This window comes from Rousettus aegyptiacus, unplaced genomic scaffold, assembly GCF_014176215.1.
Source record: "Rousettus aegyptiacus isolate mRouAeg1 unplaced genomic scaffold, mRouAeg1.p scaffold_m13_p_10, whole genome shotgun sequence".
Lineage (NCBI taxonomy): Eukaryota > Metazoa > Chordata > Mammalia > Chiroptera > Pteropodidae > Rousettus > Rousettus aegyptiacus.
In genome coordinates, this window is record NW_023416285.1 from 22,058,305 (window position 1) to 22,079,900 (window position 21,596).

General features: G+C 41.8%; 1 protein-coding gene across 1 annotated transcript in view; it reads right to left on the bottom strand.

The window, feature by feature from the left end:
• Positions 1-276: 276 nt before the first annotated feature.
• RELL1 (RELT like 1) overlaps positions 277-21,596 on the bottom strand; it is a 50,726-nt gene continuing 29,406 nt past the window's right edge. Inside the window, exons 4-7 of the mRNA XM_016140719.2 lie at positions 17,810-17,867; positions 15,031-15,267; positions 12,045-12,183; positions 277-2,370 (exon numbers count right to left, since the gene is read on the bottom strand). Coding sequence (XP_015996205.1) covers positions 12,048-12,183; positions 15,031-15,267; positions 17,810-17,867 — 431 coding nt within the window. The 3' untranslated portion in view covers positions 277-2,370; positions 12,045-12,047. The remainder of the gene's footprint in view (positions 2,371-12,044; positions 12,184-15,030; positions 15,268-17,809; positions 17,868-21,596) is intronic.

Sequence of the window (21,596 nt, forward strand, 5' to 3'; positions counted from 1 at the left end):
ACAAAAATTCTCTGTGCTGCTGTTGCAACTTTTCTATACACACAAAATTATCTATGGATTTAAAAAAATCATTCTGGGAGCTGGAGGGTGGGAAATGGTGTTACTCTAGGGGGGTGGGGGGGTGGGAATCCAACAAGGAAAGTCAGCCAAATGATCACTGCACAATTCCGCCCTAAGAAGTTAGGCGCTGTAATATTAAGCTCCGTAAATTACACTACCATATTATACTGTCAGTGCACGAGGCGCCAACAACTGGACCATTCAAAAACAACACGCTGTGTTTAACGTTTTTATTTTTAACTCTGCTTTGGTAGTACAAAAGTCATAAAAGTACAAACCAGACAGTTAAAAACACACTTGACACTCAAAAGGGTGAAAAATTTCCTTTACGAATTTTTACATCAAGGTGGTAGCCAACTCATTTATTACACCAGAAGTTACTCCATCGTTAGTGTTTTATAGCGTAAGTCCGTTGTGGATCCCCAATCCTTCTAAAGAAGGAGGAAAAACACGAGGCCTGTAAACATCAGTCGCTTTGGGAACACTTAAGAATTCTTATTAAATAACAGAAACCAGTAAAAAGCTTATGTGTTGAAAATATTGAATGCTTAATTTTTGGCATATTTGGAAGCTAGCCAGACAAAAACTGCTCAAGTAGTAGAAAACATTTAAAATGTACTCTTGGTATAAATACAATTTTAAATATTTTTGAGTATCTCTTGCCTATTGTATTGCTATTTTTAAAAGTGCTCTGACCTGAAGAACATTTAAAAATAATTAAAGCTGAAGAGTTTTATCCCTATTTTGAGGGCATAGCTTTTAAATGAACAAAAAATATGATTTTTTTTAAACTAAAACTTTTGGTCTAGACCATATATCTATATATATACATATATATACATATGTATATATATATATGTATATATACATATATATTATTTACACTAATATACATCTCCAGAATTCCTATTATTGCTACTTTCTGGATCTCGGTGAAATTTATTTCCATACTGACTTCCTCTATTCTTCAATCCACTGTGTACGTGTGTGTGTATCTTTTAATTAGTTGTAGGGGAAAATTCACATGAAATTAAACCTACATTCATTCAAAAGGTTAGAAACTTTTAGTTTGATGCCAGAAACAGAACAGAATGAGTATATTTACAGTAAATACTTTAAAGTACATTTTAATGGAAATCATCTTTTGAGAGTCAAATGAGAAATCTGCCCTTTCTCTCTGAAATAAAAGAAGTGCTCAGGGCACCACAGCAACACTGACCAGGACGGGAGTCTCAGAGATGCCCTGTAAGTGGACCCTCCACCCCTTGGCCCAGATGGACCATAAATGTACTATGATCTTTGCCTCGACATTCTTTCAGGTGTTTCATAAAGTGTAAGGGTTCAAAAAAAAGAAAAGGAAAAAAAAGGCAGAGTTTTCCAAGCCCAAAGGGTAAATAACCACCAAGAAACTTTTAAGTAACAAGCATTAGTTAGAAGATGGAAAACAACAAATGTACCAAGGAAAACCCACTGGAGAAGGTGCCAGGCTCATCGTGCACTGGAGTAGAGAGTTTTTGTTTTGTTTTGACCTTGGAGTTGTCAAAACAAGGATTTTCTTTGTTTTTATGACTTTAAATCATTTCCCCCTTTATTCAATGGACTAAAGAACTGCCTAGCTCAAGTTAAAATAAAAAAAAAAATTAAAAACGCAATTTTATAAGTGACCTAATAGTGGCATGGTGGCAGCAGACGCCGACGCTGAATTTTTGGTCTCGGAATCCAAAACCTGCCTGCTGGTTCCACCTGGCTCCGTGATCTCCTGGGGGATCAGTTTTTCGGGGCCAGACTAGGTTATCTTCAAGGGCCTTTCACCACGGAAGAGTTCTCTTTATCTTTTGTAACAGTTAAACTGTAAGAGGATCTTCTTACAACCAGTAGTAAAATAGAAGTAGGGGTTTGGGAGAGCAGAAGCAGTGTGCACACGCGCGCACACACACCTCCCGACAGCATCAGCACAGACTATACATGGACAGTTCCACTGAACACAGTGATCACACTGGAAAAACGGTAGTGAGTACGTTAAGGCCAGGGCTGGCGGGTGGGCAGGCGTAGTGGCCGAAAGTAGTGGGGAAGATAAAACATTATCTCTTTTCTTCCCTGGAAATGTAATAAATTTTCAACAGACTTTTTAAAACCAAAACTTCTTTCAGAGCCAACTGAATTCTGTATCCTGCATAGCAACAATATTCCCTTTTAGCTTTTATCCCAAACTCCACAAGAGAAATTGTATAAAAGATAAAAAATATTCCCCAGGCAACTTCGTATCGCGTAAGTTTTCAGTCTTTTAGAACTCTTCAGATAAAGTTGTTCCTGAAAGAGAAATCAAAAAAGGTAAAGTTTTATAGAAGGTAAACATATCTCATATTAATCTGCCTGAATATTTAAAAACACAGAGAAATTATAATCTGTCCTTACCCAGTCCAACTCCATCCTACAACATTCTTCCCCCATTACCTGTTTCTTCTAGAATGCAATCTAAAGAAATTTAAGTGCCATAATTTCAGAAGGACTTCATTATCAAAGTTTTATAAATGAAGAAAGAATAGAATTTGAGAACCACAGCGGACTAAGGGTGGACATTCTCTCTGTGAGTCATGTATCACCTCTTGGGACCATGTTCTCTAACTCCTCAGCCACATTCTGCCAAGTGAACATGCTCAGCCACAAGGAATCTTATATGTAGTATCAGGTACGGTGTTTTTCCCAAGCCACACCAAACAGAGTTAACTATGGGTCTCCCTTGAGCACACAGGGCACCTTGGCCAGGATCTCACTGGACGAGTAAGAGCACCATGACGAAATGTCCGATCTTGGGTCTTCGTTGTACCTCAAGGGCCGTGCACGGTATTAACAGTTCTCTCTTTTCTAAAACTGTTTTTGTTTTGATTTTTTTACAAGTCTTGTCTAAGTGACCGACAGTTAGATACTCTTTTACTTTCCTGTTTCGAAGGCTGAGATAACCCAAGACAGGACTAAAATTCCAGAGCTGCCTGTATATGTTGAAACATACACAAGAAGCAGGCTAACCTACACCAGGTTAAAGAAGAAAACATTCTCTTATCTGTCACAAGTGCATTTGCCTATAAATGCTAACCAAAAACGGAGATGAAACTAACTTAAATAAATACGGAGAAATAGCAAAAAGTTGAGAGAGATGTCCTAAGTATTACTCTGTACTTATTTTGTAGCTCATCCTTCAAGATATGTAATCTAATATTATACATATTACCCTTACTGTCACTCTGTAATTTATAATATTCATAGTGGTTATGAGAGAGAGAGGTTTACCAAACTAAAAAGGTTGGGTAAAGGACCCTTAGTTAAAAAGGAAATAAAACATTGTCTCCCAAAGCAGCACAGATCAAGTTATTAATTATAAATGAAATGAGTCATTCCCTATACTGCACCGCTACAGCCTGGCATGGCTAGACTACGGATTTGAACTGTAAAAGTGAACATGGTCAAGTCTGGGAATACTTTCAATTGAGAGTCAGTTAATATAGAAGAAGCTAGCAGGGAAAAAAGTAGAAAGGCCAGAGGTGAAGGAATTTAAAAAAAAAAAAAATGGTCCTAAGAAAAGAGTAAAATATAACGAGAGAATTTTTCGAGTAAAACTTCAAACTAGGCCATTATCTAGAAAATAGGTATTCAACTATTTTTATATCTCCTCTTGTTATCATCTGCTCCCTTAGACCTAGACCTTTTTGCATCAAGGAAAACAAGGCCAAGGGTGAGGGATGTCAGGCTGGGAATATAACGTTTCGTCACAGCAAGAGTTTTCATTCCAATATAGAACTTCCTCTGTAGAGTTATTTGCACAAATTTGACCGACTTTAAGGAGCAGGAGTGCCAGACTCAGGGCTGGGCTAGGAATGGGGGGGGGGGAGGGAGGGGGGGTCTGGAGTCAGAGGCCTGTTTTTAAATTCAGACCCCTATGACTAGCTGTTGAAGCATGGCCCTCTGTAGCACTTCCTCGTAGGATTATTAGGGGTTTGACATTAGATGACATATGTAAGTGCTTGAGATAAGGCCAAGTAGCCAGTATGCGCTCAAAGATTAGCTCTTGGGACCATTACTATCATCCAAACAATCGCACTGACCTTCTGTAAAACGACACCGAACACGGTGTCTTTGAGAGAAAAAGTAAGAAATACAAATTATTGCTTAAAGCCCTCTATTAATACCAGAAACTAAGCAAAAAAAAAAAAAAAAAAAGGCAGGGGGACAAATGGGCAGGGGGAATTAACTTTTTTTAAAGCTGTGGCCTTGATTCTGGGGCTGTGTCCCGGTGTGCTTGCACGCCGTTACATTTCTTCTCACGTCATTCTACAGTTGTGAATGTATCCGTACTGATAAAGGCGGGCTTTAAATAGGGTTTCTTTACCACAGCACGTTCATGTTCAAAGGTGCCTTCCGAATGGTCACAGCAGTCGGAAACCAGGAGTGGACGGGCACGGAGGCGAGGGAGGGAGAGCCAGCGGCACGGGACGGGACGGGCGGGAATCAGGCCACCCGCTGTCACTCTCGGTCCCCATCGCCACGGGACCCCCGTGTTTAACAAACCCGACGCTCTCTTTTGGGCACATTTGGTGATTACAGTCTTATACAAGTGAATACTCAACCTGGAGGAAGTTAAACAAAACTTCCAGATGTTGAAAAGACAATTCCGAAATCCCATGTGTGCCCACTACCCTCAGAAGACTGATGGAAAGGTAGAACCTCAGAAAAGATTTATCTGGAACGAATAAAGGCAGTTTATTGCTTACCTCACAATTCTAATGATAAAGATAAAGCCCTGAGTCCATTGCTAAGTTATGATCCCACGGAAGCCATACGATCAGCAGTCTCCCCTTCTCCAAGACCCCCAGTGGGTGTCTGAAACCATGTGGAGGACCAAACCCTATTTCCACAGATTATGTATTTTCCTATACACATTTGTCTATGATAAAGTTTAATTCGTAAATTAGACACAGTGAGATAAATAAGGGTTACCCGAACACACGCAGTGCGATATCGCGACAGTCTACCTGATAATGGAGACAACCACTAAGTGACAGGGGACAGGGAGCTCATGCAGCGTGGAGATACTAGACAAAGGGATGGCTCGTGTTCCGGGCGGAACAGAGCAGACGGTGTGAGGTTTCATCCCTCTACTCAGAAAGACTCGCAATTTAAAATTTGTGAATGGTTTATTTCCGGAATTTTCCATTCAATATTTTTTGGACCATGGTTGATGGCAGGTAACTGAAACTGTGGAAAGTGAAACTTTGGATAAGGGGGGCACTACTGTGTCTTTGAGAAATATACGTCCCTTGTTTAAAAGGATTCTCTAGAAAAAAGAATCTGGTCCCTTTAAAATTTAGAAACGTTTTAAAACACTAGAAACCTAAGCAGATGAACAGATAGTGAGCACTAAGACCTCGAAGGACAGGGCGTTAAGGAAGGAAACATCTGATTAATAAGAACAGTAGCGGACATTTACAGAGTGCTTCCATGTGCCAGGCCCTGCCATGCCAAGCACACTAGATTCAGTAACTCAATCTTCCCAGTGGTTCCAAAAATCAATAATGATTCCCATTTTCTTAGGAGAAGACTGAGGCTTACCGGTTCAATAATGTACCGAGGCCACACAATAATACTTTAAAAGCAGCGATTCTATGCCAGGCAGTCTGACCTGGATGCCCACACCGTCACCCCCATACTGCACGGCCACCATAGTCACTAGAGAGATGTCAGAGGGTCAACCGATGGTCAACGAGAGGAAGGAGCCCTGGGGTGGACCCTCCTAGGGGGATATGTGCAGCGACAAGAGAGCTTGCTTTGCTGGCAACTCAAAACAAAACAAAACAATAACCTTAGTGCCCATGTTGTCTAAATTCCAGGAATACTGACAAATATGTTTTATAGTCTCTTCCGTGCACAGAACAAGGATGAGGAAAAATAATTTAGAACATCACAGTGATGACAGCAAAGTATGTTTTTAGGTCCACCCAAAACTCTCGGATTACGTCCATAACTGTTTTGGAGCTAGTCCCCAAAACAAAGGACAAATAAGGCATTTCTTTTTATAAACTTATATTAGTCATCAGTTCCAACAAAAAAGGGGGGGGGGGTGTACTTACATATATATGTTGTATAAGCAAGTAAACGCACAGAACAATCCTGAAAGGAGGGAGAGAATCCCGATACACGTGGTCCCTCTTGGGAAGGGGGACTGGGAGATGTGCGTGTGGTGGACGCGGGGTGTAGACACTGTGAAGCTGACATTGCTCTACGTTACTGTGTGCGTGTCCTATTTTTCAATTTTTAAAAAATGATTCAATTTCAAATACTTTTAACATCTGAGACCTTGGAAGCAATGAAGGGATTGAACAATCAGGAAATCCAAGTCCAGGCTCTGGGATTAACTCCCAGCATGACTTTGAACGACATATATAGTCTCCTAGGGCCTCCCTACTCTGAAACCAGGGAGCTAAGGGCGTGGAGAGGAAAGTCTACTATAAACACTAGAACAGAAACCCCACGAGAGCGTGGCCTTTGTCTGTCCATCCACAGTGCTGCTTCCCTAAGGCCTGGCACATAGTAGGGGCTCAGTAAATACGAGATGTAATTGTACCTGAATTGACCTGAACTAGCAACCACAGCTCCTCTGAAATCTCAGAGCGCGGTCTATCTGTAAGGAAAGAGAATAGCTCACGAACCTGGACCTGATCCAACACACAGTTCTAACAGCCAAATAACATCGGAAGGTCCCCACAGGAGACTAAGGACGCCCTGCCTGGCGAAGGCTGAAGTCGAAATGATCACTACAGTGAGCAAAACTGAACAAGGATTTTTCCCCCTTGTCAGAGAAAGCAAAGCTCCCTCGAACTTCAAAGCCCACCAAGTACGTTAGCTCCAAGGTGTGGATTTCTCCCCACCCAGGCCCTCTCACTGGGAAAAATTACTCCCTCTGAGCCTGGTTCTTCACCCATAACTCACAAGGCTGCAGTTTCTTTTTATAAATTTATACACTATCACCCCTTTAAGACCAGCGAATCAAATGAAGGGGTTTCCATTCAAGATCGTTTTGCTTTTTAAATAAATATATGTATTTTCCCCTGAGTCATATACAAGCTACAGAGAAAAATATTAACTTACTAGTGGTACCTGCTGTTTCTCACCATCCTCTCCTTCCCTGGAGAGTTAACAAAAGAAGTGTGACCACAAATAAAGCATCGTAACTTCCGCAAAGCCCCGCAGGGACCCTCTGTCACACTGCCTGCCCCGGAGTTCACCAGAAAGCATATTGCCTTAATGTTAGAGAAAATGACACCCGAAGGTCAGCAAAACTGACTTGTGATTGGCCAAGATGCTCTGGAGGGAGGGCACATGACCCATGAAATCATCTTGGCAAAAAAGAGCAGAACAGCGCCCCAGCAGAGTGTCATAGCTGAGTGCAGAATATTTCCCAGTCCTTCCTACCTCTTAATTTAAACCATCCTCTGATCTTTACAATGAAAGAAACAAGTCAGCAGAACTTTCCAACTGCCTTATAACTAATTCTGGTTCCACCTCCAGTGAGAGAGGAATGGTTATTTCTAAGGCCCTCTTAACCCAGACAGAAAAAATGGCCCAAATTCCTAAGGGATTTGCCAACTATCTATTTCCAAGATGCTGTAAGAGACCAAAGCTCTATTGTCCTAAGAAGGCAAAAGGGAGCCACAGAACCCAAAGCTGATGCTTGAGGAACGTGTTAATAAATAAGGCCACCAAGAATGAAATGAAAACTATTGATAATACTAAATATTTAGTAATTGCTAACTCTGTGCCAAGAACTGCGTTTAAGGACTTCCCATATACATTATGGCACGTAACTCCAGTAACAACTCCATTTTAAAGATGAAGAACCTGAGATTTTGAGGGGTTAAATAACTTGCCTAAAACCGCTGGTAATTAGTGGCACAATTTTTAATCACTAAAATAAATTACTTAAATAAGAATTAATAGAATAGTTTCAATAACAAAACAATTTAAAATCAAGACCAGTGATAATGAAGACAAGGCAAGGGCATATGCGCGCTGAAAGCAATTTGATTTATTTAACTTTGAAGAACAAAAGCTTATTCTTCTAAGAAGAAATCAAAACACATTTTCTGTGGAAAAAAGAAACCATTTTAACTGCATTGCCAAAATAAATCAGGCAGAGGGCAAGTCAGATCTAACTACTCAGGCCAAGGGAAAGGGTGAAAAGTATAAGGGCAAAAGGAGACAAACAACTAATTTTTTTAAAAAGAAAGAAATTCTGCCCGAGTTTTGATAACGTTCTAAGTCTAGTTCCTAGTATCAACCACCTAATTAAAAAAGAAAGAAAGAAACCTAACAAATGAGTAGCTATGCATTTGAATATCTGAATCAATTCTACAATAAAACAAGGCACTCCTTGTTTAAATTATTTGGGTAAAAATCCAAATTTAAACAAAAGCATTTTTCAAAAAAAAAAAAAAGACAACTCTAAAAACTACTAGACTTAAAAAGACACATAACACTCTTGTCCTACTTACTTTATTAGCCACATTTTAGAGTAAATCTTTCGATTCAGGCCAGAACCTGAAATTTGGGCCCAGAAGGAAAACTTTCAGGATTTCTCTATTTGGAAAATCAAGTCATGTTAAATATCTCAAACATACTCCTTCTTGGGGATGAGAAATCTAAAAAAGCTAGCGAGAAAATTTTAATGAATACATAATTTTTTAAAATGTTAACAAATAGTCCCTTCCCTCCTTTTTCGGAGTTCATGCTCTGCTGGGGTCGCTGGACATGGCCACTCAACAGGTGCCAACCCCAGGAGGCTCTAGCCATATTTCCTGCTTTCCCTGGACCCAGCCGAGTGGCAAAGGCTGTGACTCCAGAAGCCAGGCTGCCTGGGTTGGACTCTAAACGCCATCACATGCTTACTGGTACCTCTAAACGAGTTGCTTAACTTCTGTGCTTAAGACCTTCATCTGAAAAATGGGGTGCTAACTAGTTCCTACCCATCACTGCTGTGAGGATTAAATCCATTAATACATGGAGCATGCCTTTCAAAGCATGCCAGGTACATCGTAAATACTCAATAAACAGTAGGCATTATGATTAAATTACTCCATGACTCATGAGCATTCATGAGATTATCCTCTCTCTGTTTGAGTTGGTTTGAAAATTTCCATAATAAAAATTTTTATTTTAACTTCAAAATTAATTACAAGATGAAGGCTCAGAAAATGCATCCCCCTTTTAAGTCATTTGTGTTCTGACTTGCGTGGCATGACACAATATGACTGCCCTCTACTGAGAGCCAGATACATGCCAGACACTCCCTTGACACTTGCCTTAATCATTAATTTAATATCCTATTTCATAGTCAAAGAAACGGGGAATAAGGGCAGCTAAGTACAATTTCCAAGTGGCAAAGTAAGGGTGCGAGTGCATATCTTCTAATCAAATTCACTGCTCTTTTATAAAATCCTGGTGGAGGACTGTACTTTGCAAGGAGTATCAAATTTAAACCAGTTAGATGTGGTAAGGAATTCAGATGACTAGATCTGATTCCTATAGTCAGACAAAAGACAGATTTTGGAACGAGAAAAGCAGTTAAGCAATCCTAATTCTTTAATCTTCCCAAATCTTGAGCTCTTCCCTCTGGGCAGTAGTGGCCAAATCCAGCCAAAGGACATTAGCAGGGCCCTACCGGCCCAAGTCTTGCACTTCCTGCCTGAGGGTGAGCATCCTCTTCTTCCAGGTCTGCTCCATCTCCATCTGGACAGAGGCCCAGGTTGATGACTCACTCATACGCAGACCGTCACTACCACCCATGCTTTCTTTGCAGCTAAATTGACTGGGTTTTCCTCACCTTAGACTTGAATAGCCAGGTGCTTCTCTTTGCAGACAGACTTTAATCTGAACGCTTCTCTAATTTACCAGGGTCACTCAGGATTCCAATTCTAACACCTAACGTACCATCTACTCTTTCCAATAAAACTTTCTGCAGTGATAGAATGTTCTGCACCTGTACTGTCCAGTATGCAGACCCTGTAGCCTTCTGTGGCTACTGAACATCTGAAATGTGATTAGTGCAACTGCAGAATTAAAGTTTTAATTAACTTAAATTTAAGTACCACAGGTGACTCGTGGTTACCATATTAGACCAGGAAGATCTAGATCACTGGTGGAAACCTTCTCCCTTCATGGGTCTAGGCTGCCCCTTCATGAGCATCCTAGGATGGTAGAAGAGTGTAATTGGTCTTATAGCTGGAGACCCAGGTTCAAATCAGCTCCTCTTTCCAGCTATGTAAACCTGAATATGCGGCTTATCCTTTCCATTCACTGGGTTCTCACCTATAAAACTGGGATAATAGCATGCATCCCAGAAGGAGATGTTTATAATGGTGACATGTGAGATATGTATCAGTACAATGCCCGGAAGAGTGGAAGACTACATTAGCTGCTTTTGTTATCATATTCATCATCCTCTTCCTTTTCCTAAATTCCTCTTGGTAACTGGCTAAGAAGCCAAAGACAGACTTCTGCTCTGTTTCTCTTCTTTAAAGAAAGACTCTGTTCACCTCCTAAACTTAGTGGAAGGGGCCAGATCTCTCAGAAGGCAAGACTGAAGTAACTACTGCTGGAAAGCCATCAGAGTCCCCCGTGTCTACGCAATCTGGAACACACTCTTCCAGATTACTTCCAGGTCATCCTCTGAGCCTGGGCAGATAACCAGAGAAGCTTCACTCAAAAGCCACTTCTCTCATTCACTTAGCTATATCAACCAAAAGTGAATGAACACATACTAACCAGCAGCATTGACTGAGCATTTCCTACATGCCTGGTCCTGGGCCTCACGTGTCATCTCATGGAAATCTCATCCCAGCCCCTTAAGCAGGAAGCACCATTTCCATTTTCCAGTAAGGCATGAAAAACCAAACACCTTGCCCAGGTCTCAGTGCTTGTGCGTGGCAAACCAGCATTTAAACCTGGTTTCCTGACTTCAGGGCTCAGATTCAACACTGCTATTTCCAGGGGCCTTCGAGGACCCCACCATCTACTCTCCCGTGACCCACCCCCCACCCCCTACGCCTTAATGTTCAGGCTCTCGTGGTTCCATTATAGCTTTTGGAGCATGATCACTCCTGAGTCCTCACACTCATCCCTTTGCATATAATAAGAAAGGATGACCACTACTCAAGCCAAGACAGAAAGAAAAGAGTAAGACAAAAGCTAAGCCAATATTAAAATATTACAGGCTTTTTTCTTTTAAGTAATAGCTCCCAAAATTAAAACTGCCAAACCAAGAAGCCTTTGCTTTGCTTTTAAATTGCTTCAAAATATTTGGTGGAAACAGTAATATTCCTACTGAGAGTATTTTAGGACTATGGCACATCAAAGTAAACTGGTTTTCACCTCAATGGAAAAAACTTGCTCTAGCCTTTTCAAATCACAGTTTACCCAAAAACGACAATAAGATTATATTTCATTTGGCCTGCATGGTTTTTAAAAGAAATCTAATATGCTTGCAACATTTAAAAACCTGTGGAAAGTTCACATTTAAAAAGTCTAGATTTCTAATTTTTCTTTTTTCTTTTCTTTTTTTTTTTTTTTTTTTTTTTTTTTGCATAAACTCTTACACTCAGTGCCTCTGCCTTGCGGTAATGCAAGCCCTATAGATGGGTTATGTGGTTTCTGGTCTGCACAATCCCCATCACTCCACAGTGCGTCATACGTAACCTTCTTCTCGTTATCATGCAGGCCAAGCCCCTGCAGGGGGCCCCAATTCTGCGGTCTCTTTATAAGAAACTCTGGACAGACAAGTAATCACGTTCGGTCTCCCCCAGTCCTGCCAGTTCCAGGAGAGCCTGCTCAGTTCCCTGCCGAGTCATTGCTATACTCCACACACCCCGGGGAGGCTCTCAGCACCTTCCGCCACCACGCGCCACCCTGTCCCCAACGTCACCAAAACCACAACTCACCTGCTACTCTGTGTCACTTCGTTCTCTCTTCACAGGTGTCACAGGTACCTCCCCATTGACGCTTTCGGTCCCACTCACCGACATCAAACTTCTCCGCTCCTTCTGATTTGACTTGTGTTCCACTTTCGTGACTCTAAACCTGAGGGGCAAAGAGGAGATCTGCTGGGTTTTGCTCTTCCGGTAAACAAGAATTATGGGTGAATCAAAAATCATCCACCCAGAGGATCCCAGCCCAGAGTTAAGACAGCGTAGAAAACACCATACTCAACAGAGGGGCACTCCTGCCAGCAAAGCCCCCTGCCCCGGGCAAACCTGCTGGCTGATTTCCACTTGACACATGTCACGGACTACTCTGGACACTTTACATAGCATGGGAAATGCATTAAAAACACGGTACTCAAGTGTTACACAGCCCCAGAGTTGTGGTTTCTAAAGCATCAGTTGTTTTAACCACAGAAGGGTGGATAAAAGCATGAGTAGTTTGCAAATTGGACAGATGTAATGACATAAGCAAAACGTTCACTCCAGATGTGACTTCCACAAAGTACACCTGTCAGACAATCCAATCTCCACACACACACACACACACACACACACACACACACACGCACGGCCAACAGAGCCCCAACTACGCATTTTATCAGTTATTGGTCAGAATGGGTATTTGTATCCAGTTTTTGCCTTTTTTTTTTTTTTAAGCAAATTTGGGTTCATTTTCAGGAAGGATTAAGAAAAAAGTTAAAGAAATTTTCATTAGCGATTCAGAGAGGAGTTAAAGTTGCTGAGCTGGACTGTTTTCCTACTCTATCATCATGAGATCCCTAAAGTCTTTCATAACAGCGTCTTTCTAGTTCTGGCCCTCAGTTCCCTTAAACCTCTCTCAAGTAAATTCTTTGTTCAAAATGAGATCACACACCATCGGGAGCAGAGAGACCAAGCAAGTGAAAGGAGGAGCAAGGAAACGGTGTGACCACAGCTCTGCCCTGTCGATCCGGAGACGCCGCAAGCAGCACGTGCTGAAAAGCGGGCCGCGGCCGTCGAACGCTCCTCGCGCTTCTTCACCGAAGAAAGAGAGCTGGACTCGGGGCATTTAAAATGCGCATGTGGAATCTGAGTGGAACATTTCAGCAGTTTTTTTTTTTTTTTTAAACAAACAAACTACGCTTTGTCTAAACAAGCTACAGGTTCTCATTACACTCAGCATTCATCAATTCCCATGACTCTGCTTCTTAATAAAGCAGTGTAGTCATGAGTTGTACTGTTTCGCTGGAAGTGGCAAACGGCCATGCGGTCTCCTCATCGCTGATGCTACAGATGATGAAATTCAACTGAATTACAATAATAGTAATTCAGATGATGATGATAATAACCAACATTTCTTGAGTGCATTAAAGTGCCAAAAACTAATCTTAAGACTTTTACCTAAATCAACTTAGTTACTCACAGCAACTTAATGAGGTGACTGTTATTTTCATCCCCATTTTATAGAGGTGGGAACTGAGGCAGGGAGAGAAGCAAGAGATTTTAGGTCGTGGTACCAAGACTCAAACGAAGGAGATGCAATGAGTCCAGACTGCTCTTCCCACACACAGCTTGTCAGTAGAGACGGAAGGGCCATGTACGCAGCACTGTCAACTTTTGCTCGGTGCTTCCCCAGTCTGGCTTCAGCAGGCACGCTCGTCACCATTTCTCTCTTCTGCCTGTCTAAACGTAGCATTAGCAATGCAGTTCCTGCGTGAGACTCAGAATCAAAACAGCAGATACTGCAAAAGCATTCCGCTGCAAAAACACTCTACGTGCAGTCAAAGTAATTCATCGCTTGAACTGCACGACCTCCACGTCACAGGGATCACACATAAATAGTACTTTAGGAGTGGAAAACCCGGGACTCAGGTGAGGCGAAGTACACGGAAGCCGTCACAGGACTCTACACGGACCTGACGGAGCACCGACTGGAGAGCGGTGGACCAACTCTCTCTCTTTCCTTCTTCCTGGCGCATGGCTGGACACATTTCCCAGACACCTGGGCAGTTTGGTCAAGCCAAGTAATGGAGCTCTAGACAGCGGAACGTGAGCAAAATGAAATGTGCCACTTCCAGGCTCTTCTCACTAAAACCTCTTATGAACAACGCTGTGTACTTTGTCCTTCTGCTAGCGAACCTAGCAGAGCCTCGAGGTGGACGACCGGGGACTCTAGATGACTGCTTGAAGAGCCACGCACTGATCTGCTGATTTCCACAAGTGAAACATAAACTTCTGTTCCGCACGTAGTTGATATTTGGGCTTTAGCTATTACAGCAAGTGCGACGGTTAATTCTATGTGTCAGCTGGACTGGTGGAACTGTTATTTCTGGGTGTGTCTGAGGTGTTTCCAGGAGAGATCAGCATTTGAATCTGTCGTCTGAGTAAAGAAGGTCACCCTCACCAATGTGGGGGTGTCATCTGATTCCCTGAGGGCTTGAATAAAAAAAAAAAAAAGGGGAGAGGAAGGGTGAATTTGCTCTTTTTGCTCAGGCCGGGACACATGTCTTCTCCTGCCCTTGGACGTCAGCCGTCCTGGGTCTCAGGCCTCTGGACTTGGACTGAATTACACCACCAGCTCTCCTGGTTCTTTAGCTTGCAGACAGCAGATCATGGGGCTTCTTGGCTTCCATAATCCCGAGCCAATTCCAGTAATAAATCTTCTCTCATCTATATCTATCTGTATTTTATTGGTGCTGCTTCTCTGGAGAACCCTAATACAGCAAGTAATTAATTTTTTACCTCGATTAATACATCTGACATCTGATCCAGCAATAGCTACCTGTCAGAATTCCTCTGCTGCTGGAAAAAAATGCAGAACTCAGACCGGATAACTCCTGAAAAGCCCAGAGATAGGACCCAAGCCGGGCTAAGCAGAACATACTCTATAGTTAACAAATCAGTACAAACCCACACGCCGCAGCAACGATGTCACACAAACACAAAGCATCCACAGGGATCTTACCTGCCCACAGACAGGACAGTGACCTCTCCTTGACGCCTTGGACGGCCTTCTTTGGACTTGTTGGCAGGTTTTATGAAGTGCCATCGCTTGTGCCTACACCGATGACACACATCCCTCTCGACGGCACCGCCCACTGTGTGCAGATGGTGGCCACAGATGTGCTTCCCTGGAGTGCCACCTGGGGACAAGGGCCCGGGGCTCACAGGGGGGCTCCCAGGAGTGCTGGGAGTCACAGGGCTAAGGTCGAAAGAAAAGGTGATGGTAGAACTGATTACTTAAAAGAAACACCAGCTAAGCAATCTGCCCCCGGCCATGTAAGAAGCAGGCTTAAAGCAAAAGAAAAAAAAAAAAATGCCTCTTTCATTTAAACAAATGTGCTTTGTGAACTGGTCTTAGGCAGCAAATACTCGGTTCTTCTGACTGTGCAATGACAGCTCATTTGAAACAGCAGTGATGTGATTTACCACTTCTAGAATGGAATTAACTGGCTAGAAATAAGCCCCTGCTTCTAATGATGATGCACTGTTTGTCTTTAAAGGACTAGGTTTCTTGTAAATGACTGATCTCCATTCTCATGCGACCATACTAATTTCTCACACACAACAAAATGCCTGCATAGATTTCTAAGCAAAGAAATTTAAATCAAATTACCAAATTACTTAGAATATTTGATCCAATCTAACTAATGCATCAAGGAAGAAAGCTTTTAGGTTAAGATATCAAAAGTGATGCTCAAAAGAGAGGCTGATGGAGTTGATTACAGTAATACAAAATAGCTAACAATAGTCTAAGCATTTAATATATGTTAATTTAATTAATATTTACAGGTATTATTGATTTCTTCATTTTAAAAATTCGAGGCTCAGCGAAGTTAAATAAATTGCCAAGGTCACAGAGCTAATAAGTGATAGATCCAAGCCCCAAGTCTAGAAAGTCTTAATCCTAGAAACTATGATCTTAACCATCAGATAGTGGTAGAAACAAAGCGATTGCTTTGATTTTCTGGAAGAAATACAGCCAGACCATCCAAGATGAAAAAAGCAGAAGCATATGGGGCAGAGGCTGGCTACTTTCCAAAGGCACATGTCAAGACTCTGGTCCACTAGGAAAGGAGGAATGAAGCCAGGACAGGGCCAGCCTGACCAGGAACCAGCCCTTGGGGGCGGTGAAGTGGCTGTAGGTGGGTGTAGGTGGGGCGCTACGTCACAGCAAAGCCCGCCACCTGAGACTGTGCCAAATGCCTCAGAGGCACATGGAAGTCTTATGACTGCATAAACCAGCCTTTATGCTGCTGAAACCAGTCTGCTTCCACATGAAGAAAGAAGTGTAACCCATGGCTGAGGAGATAGTTTCAACCAATGGCTTCCTGGTACTCTTCAGGGGATGCTCTTTAGATTGTTAAAATAAAAACACTCAGCAGCAGCTTTAGGTAAAACAATATTAAATTAACACCACACAGTAGAAGGTCGAATTCAAAAGTTTAACATTTGTTCAACGACCATTTATCAAGCACCTGCTGTGCATAAAGCCCGATGAAGGCATTACATGATGCCCAAAGATGACAGAGGCAAAGAAATCGTTAGCTAACACCAGGTGTCTGTGCTTAGGGCTGGAATGCAGGAGAAGTCACAGCTTGTACGTCCTGTGACTACACCACCAGTTTCCTAAGCTAACCTTCCTGCAGAGTTACCCTGCTAAAATGCAAGGCTAACATGGCCAGTCTGACAAGCACATATTAAATAACTGAGATGTGCTGGGTGCACCCCCCGCAGCATAAAGCAGAAAAAGGTCCACACTCTTTGCCATGTCGCCAGGTCCCAACTGGCCTTCCTGGTCCCTCTTGCTACTGTCACCCCAGACTGAACCTTCCCAGGTATGTCCCACACTTTTATGTTCCGGAGCCTTTTCTCCTGGACTTTCCCTGCCTACAAGCTGCCCCTGCCTCTTGTCTCTGCTTGTCGCATGCCTGGCGCAGAGGGCACTTCTTCTGTGCATCCCCCATAAGCTCCCCGTGGCCTCAGTCCTTACTTCTACATCACTCTCAAACTCTCCACCACAAGGCCTCACACATGTCTCTGTACCCCACTAGGCCAAGTCCTCCATGGCAAGGATCTGAAAGCCCAGCTCCAGCATAGCACTCTGCCTACAGCGGGCATTCAATAAATGCTCGTTACTGAAGAAATGAAAAATTATATAGCAACACTGTTCTGGAACTGATTAGGAAGGACTAAGATGCTCAACAACCATAACCTAAAAATGGTAATATAAAACTAAAACTTAGCAGGTGCCCCAAAACCGGCCTGGCTTTTCATTTACTCATCATTCGATGCCTGTGGCATTTTGTATTCCTTGTAATAACCCAACCAATAAAGTTGGTAAAGTGGCTATCTACATCTCAGAGGTGATGAAACTTGAGTTCAGAGTGGTCAGTTAACTTTGCCAAGAAGAGATGCTCAATAAGTTGCAGAGGTAAGACTCGACCCAGGACCCCAAACGCAGGCTGTTACTTCCTCCCTTCACCATTCTCTAACACTGCAGTTCAGAACCAGGGGTGACTCTGCCCCACAGGGGATGTTAACAATTGCGGAGATATTTTGAGGGGAGAAGGACACTGGCATCCAGTGAGCAGAGGCCAAGAATGTTGTTAAACATTCTCCAAGGCACAGGACAGTTTCCCACAGCAAATGATTATCGGGCCCAAATGTCAATAATGCCAAAGTTGGGAAACCTGCTCTAGCAAACAACTGAAAAATGGGGGGAGGGGGGGAGGAGCACTCACCTTTCAGGATCATACAAGCTGTTATCTGCTACCATTGCCTTTAAAACATCAGCATTTGCTAAAAAAACAAAACAAAAAAAAGTTAAAAAAAGTTTTTTGGGTTTTTTTAGTAAAAAAAAAACAAAAAAAAGTTAAAATTGCATGAAAAAGATGAGTAATCATAGAATTATCACAACTGAAAAGCTGTTGGAAAAACACCAAAGTTTAGTTCCTTCAGTTCACAGATGAGGCCTTGGGGCCCTAGAAAGGGGGCGGGGGGACTTTCCCCAGGCAAACCCGCAAGATGTCACCAACTGCCAACAACTTTTAGCACGTGGGGATTTAGTATGATCTAGGCGGAGGAAAGCAGGTCTAAGATAGGGTTTTGCTTCCTACACATCACGACAATGTAACATTTCTCTCCTCCTCTGGAATGACAGGGAAGATTTATATGCTGCTGCTCCTCTATATTTAGCTTGTTTTGCTCAGTATGTAATAAAATATATGTCCTAAGAAACCAGTATTCTAATGATTTCTATGTGCCCAAATAATAAGCTCTAAATTCTGGATGTCCATGTAGTATCGAGTTTATCCAACATAGAATCCCACATATAATATAATTTTCCAGGTGGGACGTTCGCCTTACCTCTGCTTCCTAAACACAGAAGACTTTAGCTCAGGCCAGACAGCTTGAAATTTCAAGTGTTCCCCACATATACAAGTTAACCTAATATGGACTGACTTAAACTAGATTTCTAACGTTATTATTATTTTTTTTTACAATCCATCATGTACATGGCTGTCAACAAAAGCAAATTGAATCTAAGCTGACGCACAATGTTCTTGTCTCTTCTTCTTGAGTGGCCAAGCTCGCTTTCTCTTGTATGTTTAATTTGCAAGGCCAGAAGTCATTACTGACTCCTAACCTTTCCACTGATTTTTAAAGTACTACTCTTTGTGGCAAACCACAACGAATCTTCTAGAGACAAAAGAAAGAACAGTCACTGTTTGCCATCAGAGTTAACACCAACACGTAACATTTCACATCCCAAATGCTGTCCCTAGAGGAGGAAAGTTAACTCTGGTTCCAACACTGCTGTTTTTCCGGGTTAACAATTAAGAGTCGATATAGTGTTTCTCAACTTTTTTCATTATTGCCTCACCCACAGTAGCCTTTTTTGACATTTTTTTCCCTAATCACCTTCCCATAAAATTATAATACTATAGATATATCACGTATCTGTTTATGTACTATATATATATAATCTGTTATATATATATATATATATATATATATATATATAAAGTTTTTTTGAGCCCACAATCTAATTTTCACCCAAACACGACCCTTGCAAATGCATGGCGTTTTTAAAGAAATGGTAACACGGCATACCATCCTTTTCTAAAAGAAATACTGTCTTGGCTTTCCCTTCATAACTCTCTGTGAGGATCCACAAATGCATTTCCAAACACAAGTTCTGCTCTAGTAAGACTTGGCCGTGACAAAGAAAATGCTGAAACGGATTGACAGTGTCTCCCCCACGACAAACATGCGGCACTTTCTGAAATACAAACCGAAGTGTGTTCTAGTGATGTCAGTTGTGTTGCCTTTGGACTAACATCAAGGACATAGAAAAAAAATTTCTCCCAGGTAAAGGGTTTTAGAATATACATAACAGTTTGCCAGTTGAAATATCCTGTCATCATTTACCGAGCTTCAAAACTATAAATAAAAAATAGGAAAAACCACTAGGAAAAAAGGTATAAAGAGAAAGACGGCACTCATAGCACTCACTTAAAAGAATGAGCTTTTCAAAAAACTGAAGTTTGATAGTTGTCTCAGAAATCACTTACGGAATGATGACTTCCTTCAGAAACACAGAATTATAAAGTGACCCCAGGAAGATTATTAAAATACATTAAAATCATCTAAAATACACTAAAACTTGTTTTCTATAGACCCTGTTGTTTTCCTGTATCTCACCCTTATCTCTTAGAACAGCCCCATTTTTCGCCCTGAGTACAGCTTTTAAGAGCAGACTCAAGTTCCTATGCGAACAGCATCCACACCTACCCTGTCTGAGGAAGTTCTCTGGTATGTGGGACACACCTGCACACACACACACATGCTCAGGCGCAGGTGCCTACACCCTTGTCTAACTTTCAGTCTACACCAGGGAGTAATCTGTCTCATGGGAACATTTTTGGTCTCCTGTGGTGAGAAAACTTTCTAACATAACACCACCGATAGGACTTACACACCTGCTTTAATTTAGTTGTAAAATTACTATAAAAGAACAATAATCTAAGTTCTGTTGAACATATATCTCCTCCTTACTAATAGCTCCGATAAGCCATAAAATATGGCGTCCCCTACACTTCTCAACAGTCTGTCAACTACACCTCCCCGCTTCCTGGGTTTGCAAAGAATGGGAGGAGTGAGCGACAGGTCGAAGAAAACCTGCTGAGCACAGGGGAAGGCTTCTAGTGGGCAGTAACTTCCAGAAAATGTCTCTTCTTTCCTGAATTTCTGCCTGATAATATGCATAAAGCAATCAAAATCATGCAATAAAAATTCCCTGTTTTTTTTCCTACCACTCACGCTTCTCTTCAAAGTTCTCCCTCACAATTGAGGCAAGTTTCCCAAGCAAGAACTACTAACGCTATAACCAACGCAAGAGTGCCTGCCCTGTGCCAGTCGCTGATTAAACAACCTTACCACACCTGACTTTCCTGACAACCCTAACAGCAGGTAGAATCATCACTCCATTTTACAGACCTAGAGACTGTGGCCTAAAGATGGTAACTGACTGGCCAGAGTCACACAGTTAGTGACAAACCTCGACACAAACCCTGGTCTATCCGACTCTAGGGTGGATAGATGTCCTTCTAATTCCTTCAACGTCTACATCGCTACCCAAATGATTAATAGTTCCATAGTTCACGGGATGTTTGCATAACCATAACAGCAAGTTTCAGAGACCTGCTCAGTAATGACAATTTATAAAGGAATCCTTTCTGCCATAATATAAATTGAGGTAAGAATATCACAAAGGGATCCTTCTGCCTGGTGTGAATAATCTGGCAGACTTGGAGAATGATTTAAGGGCCCGGCAGAGGAGCTTAGCCATGGAGTTGCAAGTACTTTCCAAATTCCCACCCAAGGCAGGAAAACCCCAATGACCTCGTAAACACTATCGATTCAGCACAACTTAGAAAGGAAAATTAAAGGTAGAACTAGAGTTAATCCGAGCCTTAAGATCAGGAGGAAAATAATCAGCACTCAGGTCAGCTGATCAATTCACCCTTCGAGAGATATTTATCTAAACTAACCTGACTTGCAACATTCAAGACATGATATGTTGAAACCATAAACAAGTCTGTCACCAAGAGTACATATGTGAAATATTACTCCATTAGCCAAATTAAAAATGGAAAGCACATTAGTCATATGTCATGATTGAAAATGCTTTAAAATATGTAAATATAGGCAAAGAAAACCTAAATTAACATGGGAAAATGGTGATAGATGGATTGTACTTAATCATATACCTTTTTTTTTTTCAATTTTATAAGAGAAGTTATTCTATTGTGTGCTTACAATTAAAAAGAATACGAAAGTTCAATTAACATCAACAGGGAGGACTAAATCGATAGTAGTAGGTTCGGAATCTTTCAATGACAGAGACCAAGGAAAAATAAAAATGGGTTTGCTCTATGGAGGACTTAAGTCTCAACGGCAACCTGAAAAAGCCAGGTTATAACTGGTAAGAGATCCAGGTACGTAACTCATCACCCAGTGTGGTTT